This window comes from Cantharellus anzutake (genome assembly GCF_015039405.1).
Source record: "Cantharellus anzutake strain C23 chromosome Unknown EI90scaffold_47, whole genome shotgun sequence".
NCBI classification, from domain to species: Eukaryota; Fungi; Basidiomycota; class Agaricomycetes; order Cantharellales; family Hydnaceae; genus Cantharellus; species Cantharellus anzutake.
Genome location: NW_024066997.1, coordinates 594,993 through 612,633, shown reverse-complemented (window position 1 = coordinate 612,633; position 17,641 = coordinate 594,993). Strand labels below are relative to the sequence as shown.

The 17,641-nt window shown below is 49.4% G+C and overlaps 9 protein-coding genes across 9 annotated transcripts; 7 read left to right on the top strand and 2 right to left on the bottom strand.

Annotated features, from left to right (window-relative positions):
- Nucleotides 1-30: 30 nt before the first annotated feature.
- EI90DRAFT_3071036 (uncharacterized protein) lies at nt 31-1,151 on the top strand. Its single transcript, XM_039061266.1, has 7 exons — nt 31-274; nt 340-569; nt 625-637; nt 706-775; nt 824-879; nt 936-1,033; nt 1,092-1,151. Exons 1-7 carry the CDS (start codon nt 152-154, stop codon nt 1,141-1,143), a joined length of 642 nt encoding a protein of 213 aa, XP_038912796.1. The 5' UTR covers nt 31-151; the 3' UTR covers nt 1,144-1,151.
- A 76-nt stretch (nt 1,152-1,227) lies between these two features.
- Nucleotides 1,228-2,380, top strand: EI90DRAFT_1967385 (ribosomal protein S5 domain 2-like protein). Its single transcript, XM_039052387.1, has 2 exons — nt 1,228-1,837; nt 1,922-2,380. Exons 1-2 carry the CDS (start codon nt 1,455-1,457, stop codon nt 2,259-2,261), a joined length of 723 nt encoding a protein of 240 aa, XP_038912795.1. The 5' UTR covers nt 1,228-1,454; the 3' UTR covers nt 2,262-2,380.
- Nucleotides 2,282-3,723, bottom strand: EI90DRAFT_3156691 (uncharacterized protein; the record flags this gene model as incomplete). Its single annotated transcript, XM_039066069.1, has 3 exons — nt 2,282-2,482; nt 2,548-2,945; nt 3,010-3,723. The coding sequence occupies 3 exons, from the start codon at nt 3,721-3,723 to the stop codon at nt 2,476-2,478; spliced, it is 1,119 nt and encodes a 372-aa protein (XP_038912794.1). The 3' UTR covers nt 2,282-2,475.
- Nucleotides 3,724-3,946: 223 nt separating this feature from the next.
- EI90DRAFT_3128142 (Eisosome component PIL1-domain-containing protein) lies at nt 3,947-5,749 on the top strand (the record flags this gene model as incomplete). The annotated part of the gene is made up of 3 exons (XM_039064064.1): nt 3,947-3,979; nt 4,055-4,287; nt 4,360-5,749. 3 exons carry the CDS (start codon nt 3,947-3,949, stop codon nt 5,747-5,749), a joined length of 1,656 nt encoding a protein of 551 aa, XP_038912793.1.
- Nucleotides 5,750-5,834: 85 nt separating this feature from the next.
- Nucleotides 5,835-7,555, bottom strand: EI90DRAFT_3156689 (ATPase V1 complex subunit C; the record flags this gene model as incomplete). The annotated part of the gene is made up of 8 exons (XM_039066068.1): nt 5,835-6,288; nt 6,365-6,458; nt 6,521-6,613; nt 6,671-6,739; nt 6,790-6,885; nt 6,947-7,038; nt 7,101-7,346; nt 7,409-7,555. The coding sequence occupies 8 exons, from the start codon at nt 7,553-7,555 to the stop codon at nt 5,902-5,904; spliced, it is 1,224 nt and encodes a 407-aa protein (XP_038912792.1). The 3' UTR covers nt 5,835-5,901.
- A 1,482-nt stretch (nt 7,556-9,037) lies between these two features.
- Nucleotides 9,038-10,139, top strand: EI90DRAFT_2930659 (RTA1 like protein-domain-containing protein; the record flags this gene model as incomplete). Its single annotated transcript, XM_039055023.1, has 7 exons — nt 9,038-9,128; nt 9,194-9,278; nt 9,340-9,420; nt 9,472-9,563; nt 9,623-9,663; nt 9,725-9,819; nt 9,926-10,139. The coding sequence occupies 7 exons, from the start codon at nt 9,038-9,040 to the stop codon at nt 10,137-10,139; spliced, it is 699 nt and encodes a 232-aa protein (XP_038912791.1).
- Nucleotides 10,140-11,472: 1,333 nt separating this feature from the next.
- EI90DRAFT_1967152 (uncharacterized protein) lies at nt 11,473-13,940 on the top strand. The gene has a single exon (XM_039052386.1). It carries the CDS (start codon nt 11,766-11,768, stop codon nt 13,743-13,745), a length of 1,980 nt encoding a protein of 659 aa, XP_038912790.1. The 5' UTR covers nt 11,473-11,765; the 3' UTR covers nt 13,746-13,940.
- Nucleotides 13,941-14,304: 364 nt separating this feature from the next.
- EI90DRAFT_2842491 (uncharacterized protein) lies at nt 14,305-14,484 on the top strand (the record flags this gene model as incomplete). The annotated part of the gene is made up of 1 exon (XM_039053698.1): nt 14,305-14,484. A coding segment is annotated over one exon (180 nt), but the record flags the coding sequence as incomplete, so codon positions are not given.
- An 890-nt stretch (nt 14,485-15,374) lies between these two features.
- Nucleotides 15,375-17,294, top strand: EI90DRAFT_3071025 (uncharacterized protein). Its single transcript, XM_039061265.1, has one exon. It carries the CDS (start codon nt 15,870-15,872, stop codon nt 17,181-17,183), a length of 1,314 nt encoding a protein of 437 aa, XP_038912788.1. The 5' UTR covers nt 15,375-15,869; the 3' UTR covers nt 17,184-17,294.
- The last annotated feature ends 347 nt before the right edge of the window (nt 17,295-17,641 follow it).

The following is a 17,641-nucleotide window of genomic DNA, read 5'->3' as shown; positions in this document are numbered from 1 at the left end:
CTCCGCTCCAATACTTCAATGTGGAACAGCCTGAGAGTGACGTCTCTCACCACAACCCGTGCTATAAAACACTTCAAGAAACCCCAAACCACCATTTCTAACTTATCCTCACACATAGACATACACTATCTCCAATCAATTTTCCACGATAATGGCTGCAATTGCAAGGGTTTATCAAGCCCGGTTTGAAACTCACCCTGCTGTCACACTCGCCATAACGAATGGAACATTGGCAGCATTTTCGGACGTTGTCGCCCAGACATGTCAAATACTGGTGTGTCGTTGACCAGTACTTTGATCCGAATCTCCCCTCAACAACCAGTTATCTTATCTCATTAGCTCACAACGCCCCAATCACATCCACCCCGCTCTCTGGAGTTCGATCCTCCTCCACCCAGGAGCCTGGATTTTTCTCGCACTGCGCGCTTTGCAGTGTTCGGAATTGGAATGGGCCCTCTCCTGGGTCGATGGAACTTGTTTTTGGAGAACAACTTCCCTCTAAGATGCGTAGGCGGCAAAGTCAGCTTGAAAGCTCTTGGAAAGCGTGTCCTAACGGACCAGGCCCTGATGTGAGTGCCTCGAGTTCGTTTCCGAATTTCTCCTGATTTTCCGTTGTCACCTCAGGGCGCCAACGGGAGTAAGTAACCGAAGATTCAAATTTCCATTCGCTGGTGTCTCAGTAGTACTCTTCCGGGTCCATCATAGCTCGCCATTTTCATCGGTTCTATGGGTTTCATGGAAGGTCGCAATGCGGCCGGAGTACAGAAGAAGTTCGGTAAGTTGTTGCAATGCCGCAATTTGGTTTTGAATTGACTTTTCACAGCCGACATGTACAAGCCTGCCATTATCGCAAATTGGCAAGTATGGCCTCTCGCTCAGGTATATTCTATCAGTCCGCTTGTCTTGCAGCGCTTTACCTGATGTTGAACGCCCAGTTGGTGAATTTTCGATATATGCCTTTGCCATACCGCGTACCGTTCCAAGCAACTTGCGGAGTGTTTTGGACATTATACCTCTCACTACTCAATGCCAGGTCCGTGGCCTTTCATGTGCATTATGTTGCTTCCACGCACTCACCTTTATTACCTCAGGGAAGATATTAAGCAGGATGGACCGTATCGAGCGAAGAAACTTACTCTATGATCTGACCCATTACATCCCACCTCCGGAGATGCATTCAGTTCTGCAAACGCTTGACACACACACGAAGCATTCCAGACCATTGATTCTTGGACTCTTTCTTACAATGACTCCTCAACGACCTCAGTAATTTATCGTATTGTCAGCATAAATGCATTGTGTCCCATTCAATAAACTTTTACAGCAACTGCTCAATTCGTTGTTGAATGCCGGTATGGGAACATTAATGGAGTCCCGTTGTGACATCATTCCACCTCCGAGACAAGCGCCCAAAATGAATTCAAAATCAAATTCGGATCCTCTTGTCTTGCGTCATGCCGAGCATCACGGACTCGACGCTCGACAGCTTCATCACGACTTCACGGACACCCCCCAGGCCATTGGCAACGTCAACAAACATAATCGATCGTGACTCTACCTTCATCGCATATATCTTTCGCGCGACATCGCGTACCCAAGCAGCATCCTGTGTTTCCCATGTACGGCACGTCATGCACGCCGATCGGCCCGCTACACACGAGATGAGTGCGTGGAGATGTGTGATGCTTAAACACGGAAAGACTGGGCTAGATGGGCCGGATGATTTTGAAGAAGTGATGGGGCATGATGACGATGGGGAGACGTACGGTTCCTCAAGAGTGTTGGGTGTAATGGAAAAAGAAGGGGTTCTTGACGCCGTCGTCGTGTGTTCGCGATGGTTCGTATTGCATATTGTAGTAATTTTCGTATCCAGTCTCTAATCCCTACGTGCAAACCGGTGTCTCCAATCATCATGATGTAGGTATGGAGGGACGATGCTCGGACCAGTTCGTTTCGCCCATATCGAGAAATGCGTACTGGAGGTTTGCCATACCTTCAAGACCATCGAGCAAATAGAAGACTGCATCATTGAACTCAAATCATACGACGAGACGCTTGCCAAACTCCGGGCTGAGATCGCAACTTTGCAAGGAACGTCTCCACCACAACTAACGCCGACAGATTATAAAACTGCTTTGTTGACCCCTCCTGATTCGGCGAAAGCTCAGCGACTGCTAAACGCGCGGAGAAGTGCTGTGGATGGACTTCAGAGGACCCTGGAATTGAAGAAGCAGGCGGCGAATACTTCCCCAGGTCCTTGAGCGTGGTGCATGGGTCCAATCACGAAAAATCAGCTGTATATCCTCCTCAAGACCCAATATACCATACAATGATTTCCTGGACAAGATTCCAAATGTCTATCGCCGTATTACAAATGTACAATATTCAATTGTCTTGAAGGCAAATTATTCAGAGTTGATTATCGTTGAAGGACGGCCTCATTGAGAGCAAGTCGGGCGTACCAACATGGCGCTGTTAGTACCTGTAATATTCAGCAAACTAATTCGTGAGTTTCACCGCCGAGTGGTCGCATGACAAGGACATCACCCTCGGTAAAAACCCTGCTGCAATGAAGGCTGCCCAAATCCGCTTCCATAACCATATTGTTGTGGCTGCTGCCACCCTATCTGCTGTAGTTGCTGTTGCTGCTGATATAAACTCCCAAACCCGCCCGGTTGATTCCCACCACCGGTAACATAACCTGTGGGCTGCGCCAAGATAGAAGACTGTTGTGGTTGTGGGTTGGTATACGCCACTGTTACCCCAGCGCTTGTTTGAAGCTCTTCTGGCCATTCCGGAAGAGATCGGAGCCCCGCGTTGAGTGCTTGGCGCACTCGGGATCGCGAAGCCGTATCGGAAGAGTGACGGTAGCCAGACTGAACCTCTTCCAGTTGGAGTTTGGCAGCTAAGACGAGATCGATGTTGGAATCGGCTTCACGAAGGAGCTGCATGTATGTAAAGGGACATTAGTATGAGCGAATGAAGATGTGATGAGGTAATTGTGCCTACATCCTGAGCCCGAGTGACATCCTGTTGTGTCCATTGCTGATTATAACCCGCTGTTGCGCGATTCACGAGATCCTTCCTCGCTTCCCATGCACCTTTGAGCTTCTCGATAGAGCTCATGAATTGTTTCCAGGCACTTGGATCCCATCTCTCCAGTTCATTTTTGTGGTCTCGGACAAAAGACCGTGGATGATCAGAATGAAATGACGTCCCTCCAAATGATTCGGAAGTCGGAGAGCTGGGGGGTTTGGGAGCCGGAGCAGGTAGAGCTTGAGGAAGTAGTGCAAGATTCGCATAAGGATCAAAGGCTGCGATGCTCTGATATGTAGGATCGGAAGCATGCGACAGAGCACCACTCCGGTTGTCTGGGATTTGAGAGGGGAATTGCTGTCCAAACGTATTAAAATATTGGGGTTCCGAGCCCAACGCGTACGAGGGCTGTTGACCATTGCCGAAATATTGCCCAGTCTGGGGAAAACCGGTTTGTTGGGGATATACTGGCTGCTGTTGCAGAGGATTATACCCTCCACCAAAGGACCCTTGACCCCATTGTCCCCCTCCAAAGTTCGGGTCCCCGGCGCCTAATTGGCCAGTGGGAATGGACGGGTCATCGATCTTCGGGAACCGATTGGATGCATGGCTTGGATCCGACTGAAGTGCGAATGGATTATTGGTTAGCTGGGAGCCAGTCGGACCAGCAAAAGGGTTGTTCGACATCCTTCTCGTACGACGAATGAGCTCAATTCGCAGCGCAGTTTAGAGACGCCAAGTTTGTGGGATACCCAATGGCTGTACAAATTTTAAATGTGTCGTGAGGTCACATGCTAGCCTCATATTCATATTTGACATCACAGCCCATAAAAGGACGCTCCAAGAAACGAATGATGATCTAAGGCTTTCCTTCAACCTCTACAAACGATCAGTTTCTTAAACGTTCAGTATGCCTCGATTTCTCAACAGCCTCGCTGAAAAGGTGAATACTGAATAGCCATCGCCGATTTAACGTCGATCTCTGTTCGATGAGGGCACTTACTTGGCGTTGATCTAGGCACAAAATGCGTTGAATACGACCCCGCTTGGACAGCAAATTTCGACGCACATTCCAGGCCAACAGCAGCCCGCTCAGCCGGCTAGCACCACCACTCAGCCCCCTGGAAATGCCCCCACTAGTCCACCACCCACACTTGATCATACTTCTCCCCAACCCATCGGACTTACTGGCATACTGATGCAACACGGGCTTGGCAGTATTCAAAACTCTCTGAAGTCGCTTCAAACTCAGTACAGGCAATTCGTTCTCTTACCCTGGCTTATGCCGAACTCGTAAACCTGACTTTGCTTTTGAATCAATAGTTCGGCGCAAGACAAACAGATCCAGTTGCTCATACTTGGACAGAAGAACTTGGTGTATGACTACGATAATGTTGGCCGTAACGGAAAGACTTTTAGCAAGGAGCTGTACATTTGGGGTCAGGAGCAGACTGATGAAATCAAAGATGGTCAAGCCGTTATATCATATAGTACAGTCAAGAAATTAACGAACACTTTGTTTTCAGTGTCCGATCGATTTGCATACCTGCACTACGTCCATGGAAACCTCAACTGTGATCTAGCCGCGAAGATCGATGCTTCGCGCGCACCATTCAAGGATGCGAGGAATACCGAGGCAGCTCTAGGGCCCAAGCGTTCCCAACTGGCCGGGATCGATTCACAGATCTCCCGTCTTCGTTCCGAGGTTGAGGCTGGGAGGGCCACTCCAAACGCACAGGCAAAACTTGCACAGCTCGAACAGCAACGAGCGGCATTCATCAATGAGACTGATTCGGAGAATAAGAACATTAGCCGACAGTGGCTCGATGCTCTCAAGCAGAGCGAGAAAGTCCAGTGGCAAGCATTTCGCGAGTACGCCGAAAAGCTTATCCTTCTCAGTCAAGCTGGGGAGGCGCTCTTGGATTCTTTGCCTACAGAACCTGCATCACTCTCGAATACGTACACGGGAGCCGGAAGAACGGCGGAGATCAGGCACCAAGCCCAGCAACTCCTGGAGAACTTCAAGCCGGGAAACTATCCTTCGCCATTCGCACCTGCCGAAAAACCAGGTGCACCACGCATTGACAGCTTTGGAATAACCCATCAGCAGGAGCTTTCACGTACTCCTACCTTGGTCGACAAGGGAAGGCAGGATCAAGCAGCCCTTGTGGCGCTTGCTGCCGAACAGCGTTCCCAACTTCCTCCTAATGAGGGAATCAGTCCATCGGCTCCCAACGATGCACCTGCCTCGCCCCTCGCCTCAGTCCAAACCCAATCGCCTCCAAGCGTGGCTGATCTTGGGGCGCCCCAGGTCGACAGCGCGGCACTCGCTCCTGCCGCCACGCGCCCGACAGTCGCCGAGATTGGTGGCCCCCGCTCCGGCGAGAGACAAGGAACGACAGATTCGCTGAGTAAGGATGCGTCCTCTCCCGCTCCCGTAGGTCGGGCAACTGAGACAGCAGAGGAGGAGAAGAAGAGACTTGAGCGCGAGGAAAGGGAGAGACTTCTGAGGTTCGGTCTCGAAGGTGACGGATCTTCCGCCGGGACTTCGGCCGCACCAGGCCCGGCTGAAGGGGTTCAGAAGCCTGAAAGTGCCGAAGAGGAAAAGAAGCGACTTGAGAGGGAGGAAAGAGAGAGGATTTTGAAAGCCGATCGAAGTGGTCATCCTCCCGATGATGAGAACCGTGGCGCTCCACCAGCCTATGAGGGTTAGGTCTGCGTGCCGAATGCATACTTGACATCGGTTTTTTCTTGTAACTGTATGGCTCTCGAATGTTTCATCCTTAGTGATGCGTGTCTGCACTTGTGATTGTACATAGTTTGGCGGTCGTGCTTAGTATACCAAAAACGAATTGATTTTAGGATTCACGTTATAACCCATGGGACTTCAAACAGTACAAAGTCGAAATACTCTTGCTCCATAAGGGCCTGGTACTCGCCCGTATTCAGATCTTCGGCCTTTCCAGACGACTTCTTATCTATACCTCCTTTACGCCTTAAATATGCGAAGTGTGATGTAAGGGTATTGAGAATTTTTTTCGTTGATTTCGGGTCAGGCTGCAGCGAAGAACGATGGTTAAACTCAGCTGTGGGGGAATGGCGGCTTATACTGGCCTTTATTATTAGTCCTGTATAATTTGCAGGTAAACCAAAGCGGAGGACACTCTCAACGAATAGGCAGATAACTTTCAGATGGACTAATACTTGGTACGCTTCTGAAAAGTTTGTCCGTGATACGCGTAGCATCTCCAACTATGTTTTTTTTTTTTTTTTTTTTTTTTTAAAAGTCAGTGGTGTGGTGATAGATAGGTATGTCGTCCTAACGCACCCAGAGTTCCTTCTCTGCTTGTTCAGCTGCTCTTAACTCGGAATTATGCTTTTCTACCAAGTTTTCTTCATACACGAAGTCTCGCACAACAAATCTAAAAGTCGAATATTGATGAGAGGCACAAGGCGAAAGATTGTAAACTCTTTTACGACACACCTGTTTTCTCGACATTTCTGGGAAAACTGGTCCTTCGATTTCTTGAAGATGGTGACGCTGAAGAGGGAAAAATCATCGTCTTGGGATATTTTCCTGCAGCGAAAAGTTTTAAGCAGGACGCGGTTTGAATGATGATGATAAGCTTCGTACTGTGAGGATCTCGGGACGACCATTGGGGCCAAACGTTCGTATTTGGAGTTCCATTCGTTTACGTTGTTTCTGATGATGTATAAAGGCACCAGTGGTCTGTCAATTGGAGAAAAGCCTACTTTGGAACTGCAACGAAGACACTCTCTAGGTATTCCGATTCGACTATCTGCTCCTTCGTGACGATCCCGATCAGCGAACGAGTCGACAGGTTCCCGCTGAAGGCAGATGATAATGAGAATCGCGGGGGGTTGCATAGGAGAAAAAAGATGCATTTACGCAGTCTTTCGTTGTAATTGTGTGAGGGATCCTTTCGCGAGATTATAGTTGTTTAGCCTATTCTTGGTCACATTGTCAATGGACGTAATTTCCTTGAGGAAGGAATATGAGGATTCGGCGATGACAGAACTCAATAGCCGACGCATGCCTTTACTAGCGTGTCGACCAAATCGCGCAAACCTCGCTGAACGCCATATTTACCAGAATTCCATCTCCATCCTTTGAGGAGATAGTCATCGACGCTCCTTTCGTCAACCAAAACATGTTCCGCGAGCCGCTGAGGGTTATTGTTGAGCAAATTCCGTAATGTGTCGACTAGTTTGGCTGTGATGGACGTGAAGGCAGTATCATGCTTCGGCAACTCCTCAGATAGTGACACAAGAAGCTCGAGCGTCCCGGTCTAGCCAGTCACTATGATTAGGCATTCGTGTGCAAGAAGAGCCCACTACCTCACTAACGCACTTTCAGGGATGGTACCGAAAGCTCGGAAATATTGGAAGGTGATAGGGCTTTCGATTGGCTCAACTTTCCACTAATTTCCTGCAACAATCCTTCCGCATCGCCGTCATTTGGGACGGACACGAGCCATGTGCTGAGATCGGAGGGCATTAAGGCAAGAGTCAGGAGGGACAAGGAGGATAAGTCCAGATTCAGAACAGTCACGCGGTCACATTGCCTGTTTTCTTTTTGGATTACTGCCACGAAAAATCTCGCGTCTCAACTTGGGCTTCTAAATGCTTTTGGAGCATTTTTAACGCAGTAAGATGTCCCTGTGGATCTAAGGTGCAGGCAGCCAGACCACAACGACGCGGGAAGTTACGCAGGAAGGATAGAAAATCAACATCATATGCATACTCATTTGTTTCGGGTGACCTATCTATCTGGCGTCCGGCATTTCTTATGATCCAGTTATTCCCCGTCGTTGTACACCCACTAGGGGCCAATACACAGGTGTCCGCTACGCAAAACGTTTTAATCTGGTCAACAAATTCATGTGGGTTGATAGCTCAATATCGCTTTCCGGGATGCGTGCAACGCGTTCTCAATGCTAGCATCATACCCACCTGGGCATATCTCGCCCGCAAGCCTGTGCCCCAAACTTCCCACTCCTTCGGTTCCGGAAGGGAAATGCTGGTTATGCCCAAAGTCCAGAGCAGGATTTAGGGTAGGACTCGGACGAATCCCGGCTTGAAATGCCCCCTTTACGGCATTGTGTCTAACGCACCAAACTCTTTTCCTCCGTGGCAGGAAGAGTCCCGTTAGTTTTAACCTCAAAAATTTGCTCCAATGGAAGGTTTGGTCTCCCAGGAATATGAGAGATACAGACATTCGCCACAAATCGGGACAGAAGATACATCCAGGGCGAAATAAGGATAAGGGTGGCCCGCCAAGACACAGGTGGATGGCAAGGCCTCGATTACGTAGTATATTCGTAGCAAAAACCGCAGCTCTGTGTCCTTCATGCTTATGAGCAGAAACAGTACCCAAGTCGAATTGGAAGTGTACGACATGAGATGGTCGTCGATAGGGTTTAGTCAAATGTAGGACCGTCTGTATGGGGAACTTGACCTTCTGAACGCGTCCGGCCAATCGAGCCTCTCATTGAATGGCGGTATCAAATACCCTGCACTTTTGATGACATCATATGCTACACCAAGTCCAGCTATACAATGATTTCGTCAACCTGTTGCGGCTTGAGGGACCAAAAACGTCATTTGGAGCACCTACGGGTAGAATTGAATGCGGATCCCAGTTGGTCGTGCCACTGAAGCATGTATCAGCATACCAACAACCTAGTTACATTCGGAGGCGATCACAGATGCCGTAGAGTGCTCTGCAGTACCGAGTGTTGAAGTACAAGCCCTGCTGTGTAGCCGCGTCGGGCTTTGTGACATCATTACGGGCACCTTTATCCTACTGCCATGCATGTGCAGCACAGCCGTCACGGCCAGAGCCCTGGCTTTTACAATATTCTGATTGCACGATTACGCGATGCACAGAAGCGGGTTGTACATCCAGTTTATGCTTTGGCTGGAAGCAGCCTGAGGACATCTTCCACCTCTTTACTAGTCGAACTAAGAGGCTTCAGCAATGTCGGTTGAACCGTCGTATACTCCCTACGGCTATGCCCCTACTTTGTGGATCTGCACCCTGTTCTTGGCACTCTTCTCGTTGAGTACAAGTACGCGCCACACCAGATCATGTGGGTCCAGTGCACATGCAGCTAACTGTGCGCTATACTCCCAGTAATCCACTTGGGTCAAGCCCTCTGGTGCCGACGCTGGTACTTGATTCTTACTCTTGTCCTCGGTGGTATCGGTGAAATTATAGGGTTTGTAAGGCCCGGATTCTACATTCATTGGTGAATGCTCACAATCGACCCTTGGCGCTAGATGGTCAGGCCGACTGTGGTCTGCCAAGAATGTTTCTTCATACACTGCCTTCCTCGTACAAATCTCGACGAGGATTTTCAGGTACACAAATATCCTTCCCTCGGCAATCACAGCATATCATTGCTTTTGTAGCCTGACATTTTTAAGTGCTGAAAATTTCATCGTCTTGGGGGAAATAGTCAATCGCTTGGGGCCTCAATACAGTCTGATATCGGCAAGAGCTTGTGCGCCCGTACCACTCTGGATGCGCAAGCTGCCTGTTCTGATTGATATGCTGGCCTAGATGCTTTTATTTTCCTGTCCGTGGACTTAGTAGCGCTTGTGGTCCAGGCAAGCATTCCCTTGATCCTCTTTTTTAGCCTGGCCGTGTTAATACGCATCACAGGGGTTGGGGGGCGGGATTGCGTCGGCCACAGCGGACTTCATCAACGGTGACCCAAATATTGGAGGACACATCATGCTGTTTGATGCTTTCCATTGGTCGTGATCGCAGTCACTCACCATTCTGTCCACCACAGCCGGTATAATCATCCAACTTGTGGCAATTTCAGTCTGCCTCCTTGTTATTTTTGGGGCGGTCAGGAAGGTCGACTCCGAGCTCCATGCCATCTGAGAAGAACCCCGAAGCGATGTCCGGCAGAGAGTATGCCTCCTTGACTCCCAGGATAGCGTCCATGTTGTGCGGGCTCGGTATAAATTCGGTGTTACTGCTCATCCGGGCTGTTTACCGTACGATTGAGCTGAGTAACGGTTGGGACGGTAGTATCATCCAAACAGAAGTGCGTATTCGCTTGTTTTGACCCAAACCTTATCACTGAGTCGTGTTCTTCCTAGGCTTATTTCAGTAAGCTCAACAGGTGGTTGTCCGAGAGAAGATGTTGACATTAATCATTCTGATTACAGATGCTTTCGACGATGTTCCTTCTCAACTTCTTGCACCCCGGCATTCTCCTCGATGAAAAAAAAATCAGGCATCTCGTGTTGTTTCATACGGAAAATAGATGACTTGACACCTAGCCCACTGATTCAGCTTACGCTCAAACCCGAGGTGATAGATTCACTCGCTGCCTAGGATCCCAAGTGTAGAAATATATGGTTAGAATAGCCCATCAGCAACTACAAACCAACGGCCATCAAGTTCAGATGCAAAGTGGTGAGCTTTAGGCCAAGGACTTGTTCGAGACCTACACATAACGGGCCGGCATAGTGACAATTGAAGACGGCGCTAAATATGGGCACCTGGTGTTAAAGAAAAAGAAAAAGACCTTGAGGTTCACAGAATGCATGCGCTTGGAATGTAGAATCAAGCGTGTCGACATAGCTCATGAACCAAGACGGACAATATTCGAGTGACGAGCCTGGTAATATAGTTCGAGAGTTGACGCGTCCTCGGCCCAATGACGCAGGTCCATCCGACGACGTCACGAAGAACCACACAGCATGCATTCACAAGCATTCCAGATCCCGCCGATATCACCCCGAGCTCCAATCGTTGCAATTGGTGTGGGTTATAAGAATATCCGTTGTTTGATATATTACCGCAAGGTTCAACATGGCGATACCTATCATGCACCGTCGTTTTGTGAAGGATTACTCAACCGCCCCCACCATGCTCAATTTAGGTGATGAGTTTTTTTTTAATATTATAGAGGTCAATCTTTCGACAGGTTCTCCTTACCGCATCTGGGCCATTGGTCGAGCTGTCATTGCATGCATTCACCGGTTCAGGAAACTGACTACCTCGGACTCTGTGGTCGACTGTTCGTTGCCCGTCCTGAGCGCTTCAGGTTGTTTGTCAGAGCGGTCTCAGAATAAATACACGGAAATGAAGTGGATTTGACACTCCGAGTAAAGTCCCAATCATATTTCCCTGGTAAGTCGTCACTTACAGTTATGGATGGAGTACTGCTGATGATTATGATAACGAGGGAGAGAGAACATTTCACAATGTGGTAGACGAGATCAAGCAGGCCTGTGCAGCTCTCTGCAGCGATTGCGTGTCGCTCGCGAGGCGAATCCGGGGTGGCATGGTAGAACTTGGTAACAACGCGATGCGTAGTAGAAGGCTTGATGCCAGCATCGGCTGCTTCGGCCCAAGAGTCTTCGGAGCCGAAAAGAAGGCTGGGACAGACGTATCAGATGGGCCGAGCGCCTATTGCACTGTGCTGCTGCAGCACAATTGGCTCAAAACCAAAGTGCCGCTAGCACTGCCTCCGAAACACCCCAGCTACATAGCTTCTCCTACTATTGGCCATTTCGAATCGACGTTCTAGTTTCCAAAAACTGAATAATTCACTCACTCTGTGGTCAAGGCTTTCTCCGTGTCACAGCGCTGCTATACATAAACGTCGAGCGTGGCAGAGCTGAGTGGGCAGATTAACCCTCACTCTTCTACCCCTGTCTTGACTGTCCGTCACATTTGCGCTATGTCTCAAAAAAGGAAATTATCATCTGCCTCAGAACATCACCTCGCAAAACGACTGACGCCTGGGCCATATCCGCAACCACCGCGCACCTCGACTTCCTCGTTTCAAGTTCGTCCGGATTACCTCCAGACGCCCCAAAGCCTCGTCAATATACCTCACGATTGGCACGGTGGATCAGCAGGATCTCATCCTGAGGTCCCGGGAATGGCGCCCACCTTTGGAGGATCTTCAGATGTTTTCCGAAATGGGATATTTCCCAATGAACTTTCCGCCGCGCCCTACCCATCTTGCGATCATCCACAGTTGCATGCCCCGGCTTTGGAATGCGCATACACTACGCCCGATCGTATTGGTGAATCAAGCGAATCTCTCGCCAACTGGTCTTTCCAGACTACGCTCACCCAGCCGTTCCCCTCTCCCCTGGAACTGTCATTATACGACCCTTTTTCCCTTCACGGGAATAGCAAGGGGGCGAGTGGAGACGTGGAATCGTCTGTACCTCCGTTTTTAGAGCCAACACCATCATCGCCGGCCGGGATACCTCTTCAAAATCATAGGACTATGCTTCCGGGGCCATCTTTCAGTTATCCTCAGGCTTCATCGCTTCAAGTGGCCCAGGTCAGTTCGTGGGCTCTCCAGACCCGCAGCACTATTTGCCATAACCAGTATGGTGAATCGGTGGGACCTTATCGTGGGTCTGAATTGGTTGCGCCCACGCCGCAATCCCCTAGTAGCTCTCAGAATCTGCCATCTCAGAAATGCACGGGTACGCGGTCCTGGTTGGACCCACGTTCTGGTCTAAATTGTGTCAGCCAATCAAGTACATCTCTACTTGAACTCCCCGTTCCGCCTATACCCACTCAGATATTCCTTCCTAATGTGGAACTACCGCAACCGTCCCTTCCAGGGACCACCGAAGATCCTTGTATAACACACACCATTTCAGCCTTCGATGATAATAGTGCGGGAGCCTACACACAGCTGGATGGCATGGGCGTACCCCTTCCCTTCCTATCAGAGCCAATGCCACCATCGTCAACCGCGGCGTCCTCCAGTGATCCGCAGTTGTGCCCCTCGCTCTCACCACTCCAACCCCCCCAGATCCATCCTACTGGCTTGCAGACTAATCAGGCATATGCCACTATGTCTCATGGCGGGTACGATGGAATGGTAGTATCTTCCTTCGGACCTGGAACCGCGCCCCCTCTGGAATCCGGATCTTCCAGTACCTTTCGATATCTGAAGGGTTTGATTCCATTCCACAAACGCGTGACTGCGCTGCCTAGGATATCCATCAGCGATGTGCAGCGCCACACCGCACTTCAAGTCTCCGGGGCCAATCCTACCAGTTCGCAGACACCCCAGACCCACGGCGATGTTTGCCATGATTGGCATGCCAAATCAGCGGAATCTTATCTTGGCCCTCCCCGGGTTGCGCCCAAGTCGCATCCTTCTGATAGTTCTCGGAATTTGCATTCGCAGCAACGTATGGGTGCGCCACCCTTATGGGGGCCACATTCTGATCCCAATTACACCAACCCATCACGAACGTCTCTTTCCGAACGTTCTATTTCCACTGCGCCCACCCAGTCATCCCCCTGCAATTCGGAACTATCACTATACCCCCCTTCCTTGTCAGGGACCGATCGAGACCCTCGTGCAACACCCACCATTTGGGCCTGCCAAGACAATACTGCAAGAGCCCAGGAGCAGCTACAACATGCAGGTATAGACCTGCATATGCCCCCCTTATCGGAGCCGATGCTCTCGTCATCAGCTGGCCCAGCTGTTGATGGAAAGAATACCACCATCAACACCACCAAGCTCATTCTTCAGATCGCAACTCCCGCTCTCAAACTTTCCCCCATTCCACTTCTCAGCAACATACCGGATTTGCTTCTGATATTGCTTCAAGTTTACGAGGTTTGGAGACGGTTTTTGCGACCGATAATGAGATATCACTCACATTTGCTTTACTAATCGTGTAGAACGTTAGCGGTAATAGCAAAGCTCTCAAAGGGTTGGGCGATGAAATACAAAATGCTTATACTACCATGCTGCGGCCGCTCCAGCTCTGGACGGAGCAAATCCCTCCTGAAGTAATTTTTCTAGTCAAGGAATTTCACTCGTATGTGCACGCCATTCTACAATGATACATTAAGGTCTCAAATACTGTTGGCAGGGCCTTAGAAGGCCAGGTAATGCGGATTAGGTCGCTTGAGAGTCAATCGCGTTTGAAGAAGGTGTTCTCAGCTGGCTCTTTGACGCAAAGCATAAATGATGTGAAGAGGTGTATTAGCGATGCTCTCTCCCGTTTTTTCGTTCGTTAGATCCATATTTGTCCTGCTAAACCTTGTCTGAACTGAAGCGTCCACCGTAGACGGTAGCAACGACGTTGAACCTCCTCCACACAATCCAAGTATCGGTTGATTGTTTGTTCTATTTGCCTGATTCCAGATTCCTTATCTCAGTGATATTTTCAGATGAACTCTCAAAGCTTCCGAAAGCTGATGCGGAATATTACAACGTAAACAGCAAGTCGGGATGCCTCCAAAGTACGCGTGACGAAATTCGCCGATCACTACTCAATCACTTGGCGGAACCCAAAAACCGATTTGTCTGGCTCCGCGGCTCCCCTGGGACAGGGAAAACTGCAATATCTATCAGCGTTGCGACTACTCTTGACAAACAGGGCGTCTTGGCAGCATCTTTTTTCTGGGATAAAACCAGCCAGGAACTGGACTCGATTCAATTGAACGTTTCCCCTCTACCCTTGCTCTTCAACTTGCAGCGTTCGACAACGAGTACAAGAGTATCCTCATCAGGCAACTTCGAGATCCGAAATCTTGGAAAAGTCTTCCGGGTTCTGTTCCGGAGAAGCAGATGGTAGCCTGGATTGTCAACCCCTTGCGTGAGCTCCAGGATCTATGGTCCTTGAGGAAGAACCGCACCGCCATCGTCTTGGATGGACTTGACGAATGTGGGGACCCGGGGTCACTCCGAACCCTGATGAATCTTGTACTTCTGCTTGATGGGCTCCCCCGCAACATTTCCGTACTAGTTAGTTGTCGTCCCGAACAGCAAGTTGTTTCGGCTTGGACCCAAGCTGAAGCTCAGGATTGGAGGTTTGAGATCCCATGCGAAGATGTGGATAAGATTACGAAGGATGAGACTTTGGGCACAATTCGCCGTATGGTGGTTGAAGGACTTTGCTGTAGCATCAAAGACTCACCTTGGAAACCATCAGAGGAAGATCTCGAGGTGTTCATTTCAGGTTGCCGTGGATTACTTGTTATGGCTTCAATCCGAGTACGGGAAGTCTGTGCTCACACTCAAATGGGATCTTCCCTCAAACAGGAGTTTGACTACTTCCGCAATCTTAGTGAAGTGCCAGATGATCTCAACTCGGAATACCTGCGAATACTCCGGCGCGCCTATATGTCCCAATCCTCACGTATTCGTCCCCACGTGGTCAACAACTATCACCAAGTAGTTGGGACGATCGTCGCGGCGCAAGCTGATGGTATACTTAAGACAACGTCTATGTCGATCATTCTAGGAATTACTGAGAATGACATCGACGCGACATTGAAACCTATCAGTTCAATAGTCAATATTCCCTCAGACAACACAGAGCCGGTCACATTCTACCATGCAACTGCGAAGGAATTTATTACAGGTGAACCCATTGGCGAGGAAATCGACAGAGTCTTCTTTATCAGTGACGTGGAGGGATATTTCCTCGGGCTACGACTCCTTCGACTTGTGAATGGTACACTTGACCGGAATGAGTTCAATATCCCCACTGAACTTCCCTTAGGGGATAAAAAGAAGTGGACTAATTGGCACAAGAAGCAACTGGAATCTGTCGATTATGCATTTGAATGGTTGGCCGAGCACTTAGACCCTTCACTCCTCTTTTCGCGAGAGTCCAATGAATTGCAGAGAGAATTCAATCAGTTTCTCACAAAGCATTTACTCTCGTTCACTCATGTGGGTAGTTTCAGCGGACCCAGCTGGGATCGATTCAAAGTAAGCCTAAATCAATTGTATTCAAGGACTTAAAATTATGACATCACCCATACTCTACAGGGACACGAATTGATGCAACTCTGGGAGGCTCGATGGGATTTGCGATGGGGAGCCGATGGCATCAATGAATACAATGATTACGATGTGTATCGATCCTGCCTCCCATTCACTCCGTCATCATCACCCATCTACAAGTTGTACGGTCACCTTACAGATCCCATTCGAGTCTTCAGCATCGATGGCGAGTTTGGTGGTCACGTCATCCCATTAAGTCAGGATGCACTTAATGCTTTAAAAATCACGGAGGTGGAGCTGAATGAGCTTCCAAAGAAGGTTGATAGAGGGGATCCTGATGTTGTGATCGATTACGAAGCCGAGTTCTGTGACCATAATGTCCGCAATGGCATTGTGACCTGTGCGACACTCTCCCCAGATGGCCATTTCATTGCCCTTGGTTTTGGAAGTGGTGCTATTGAGATTGCCAACATCGACCATCAGTGCACGATCTCCCTGTTCCAATGCAATCCCCCTAGCCATCTAGTTTGGATCAAATTCTGCAATGGCAACCACTGGATTGCGACAGAGGACAGCGGTGGAAATATCGTTATCTTTGGCGATGATATCCAACTACTGAGACTCGGTACCTTGCCCAGCGACCTTTATCCTCCTGTAGCTGCTGTTTCCGACAGTGGCTCTATGGTCCTACGGGCCCCAGGGGAGTTGCATGAAGGCCGCAACGACATCGCACTCTTATATATTTCTTGTGACCCCTCCATTCAACTTCTCGCATTGCCTCCCTTGGAATTCCCTGAGATTCCGACCATTCCCAGTCAGTATAGGCTTGGATTCTCACCTGGAGGCCGATATGTTGCTGTTCACTTCTCCCATAACGTTTTCGTCTGGTCAACTGATTCATGCAAGTTGATCACTCGATATCGCTTCCCAGATTCAGTGGGGTGGGTTCTCAGTGCTGGCATTGTACCCATCGGTTCATATGTCACTCCTGAGACTGTACACCCTAAACTCGCCACTTCTTCATTCCCAGAAAAAACCCTTGGTGTGCAAAACACGGATGAATCCTGGATGGAGTGCCCCTTTTATGGTTTCGAGACCGCACGCTTGTCTGACATGATTGGGCGCCTTTCCTCCATCGTAGGAAGAGTTCCGATCGTTGATGACTTTCAAATTTGGTTCAATGGAGGAGTTGAACTTCACCTCCCAGATGAGTACTGGTCGACTAACCATAGTAATGGGGCCTGGTACGGCGATCGAGCGCTGAATGGCGATTCTCTTTACTTCCCTCCGGCCAGCAAGGATGGTACTCGGTTTATTGTCCAAGGCAAGATGACAGCCCCAATCATCATTGACATCAGCCAGGTCGTTTAGTGCGGGTTCTATCATTCCTCTCTTCACTCGATGACATAGTGGTGCATTCAAATTTTATCTGGGAAGGTCCGGATAATTGCGTCGTTTTAATAGGCAGTAGTCCCCTATTATGTTTAATTTGCTGCTATACTCCGAATGAAATGGATACAAGGATTGTGCTGAAACATCTCCAGTTCATTATGGGGTTGCGGTAAAAGCTCACCGGCCCTCCGAGTGGCACTTTCGCGGGGTTGCCTCCATCGTCGATACTGATATCTGATCATGGGGGGGGGTGATATGAGCAAATGCCCCTATGCTGGGGAAGAAGGGACGAAGAAGGTATCCAGGAAAGCCCTATTGAGTCATAGTTGATAATCCGGACGCAAGTGGCGTTGCCATCCCCTCCCTGCGGGGGATATCAAGAACCCGCGGTCCCCTTCCTTGGCAGAGGATATTGAGACCCCTTCAGCGTTCCTGCG

Excerpts from the sequence above, each read along its gene's own strand:
- EI90DRAFT_3071036 (XM_039061266.1), top strand. The coding sequence starts at position 152 with ATGGCTGCAATTGCAAGGGTTTATCAAGCCCGGTTTGAAACTCACCCT. Across the intron at positions 275-339 it reads CCCAGACATGTCAAATACTG|CTCACAACGCCCCAATCACA; the intron begins GTGTGTCGTTGA and ends TTATCTCATTAG. Across the intron at positions 880-935 it reads AAGTATGGCCTCTCGCTCAG|TTGGTGAATTTTCGATATAT; the intron begins GTATATTCTATC and ends TTGAACGCCCAG.
- EI90DRAFT_1967385 (XM_039052387.1), top strand. The coding sequence starts at position 1,455 with ATGCCGAGCATCACGGACTCGACGCTCGACAGCTTCATCACGACTTCA. Across the intron at positions 1,838-1,921 it reads GTCGTCGTGTGTTCGCGATG|GTATGGAGGGACGATGCTCG; the intron begins GTTCGTATTGCA and ends ATCATGATGTAG.
- EI90DRAFT_1967152 (XM_039052386.1), top strand. The coding sequence starts at position 11,766 with ATGTCTCAAAAAAGGAAATTATCATCTGCCTCAGAACATCACCTCGCA.
- EI90DRAFT_3071025 (XM_039061265.1), top strand. The coding sequence starts at position 15,870 with ATGCAACTCTGGGAGGCTCGATGGGATTTGCGATGGGGAGCCGATGGC.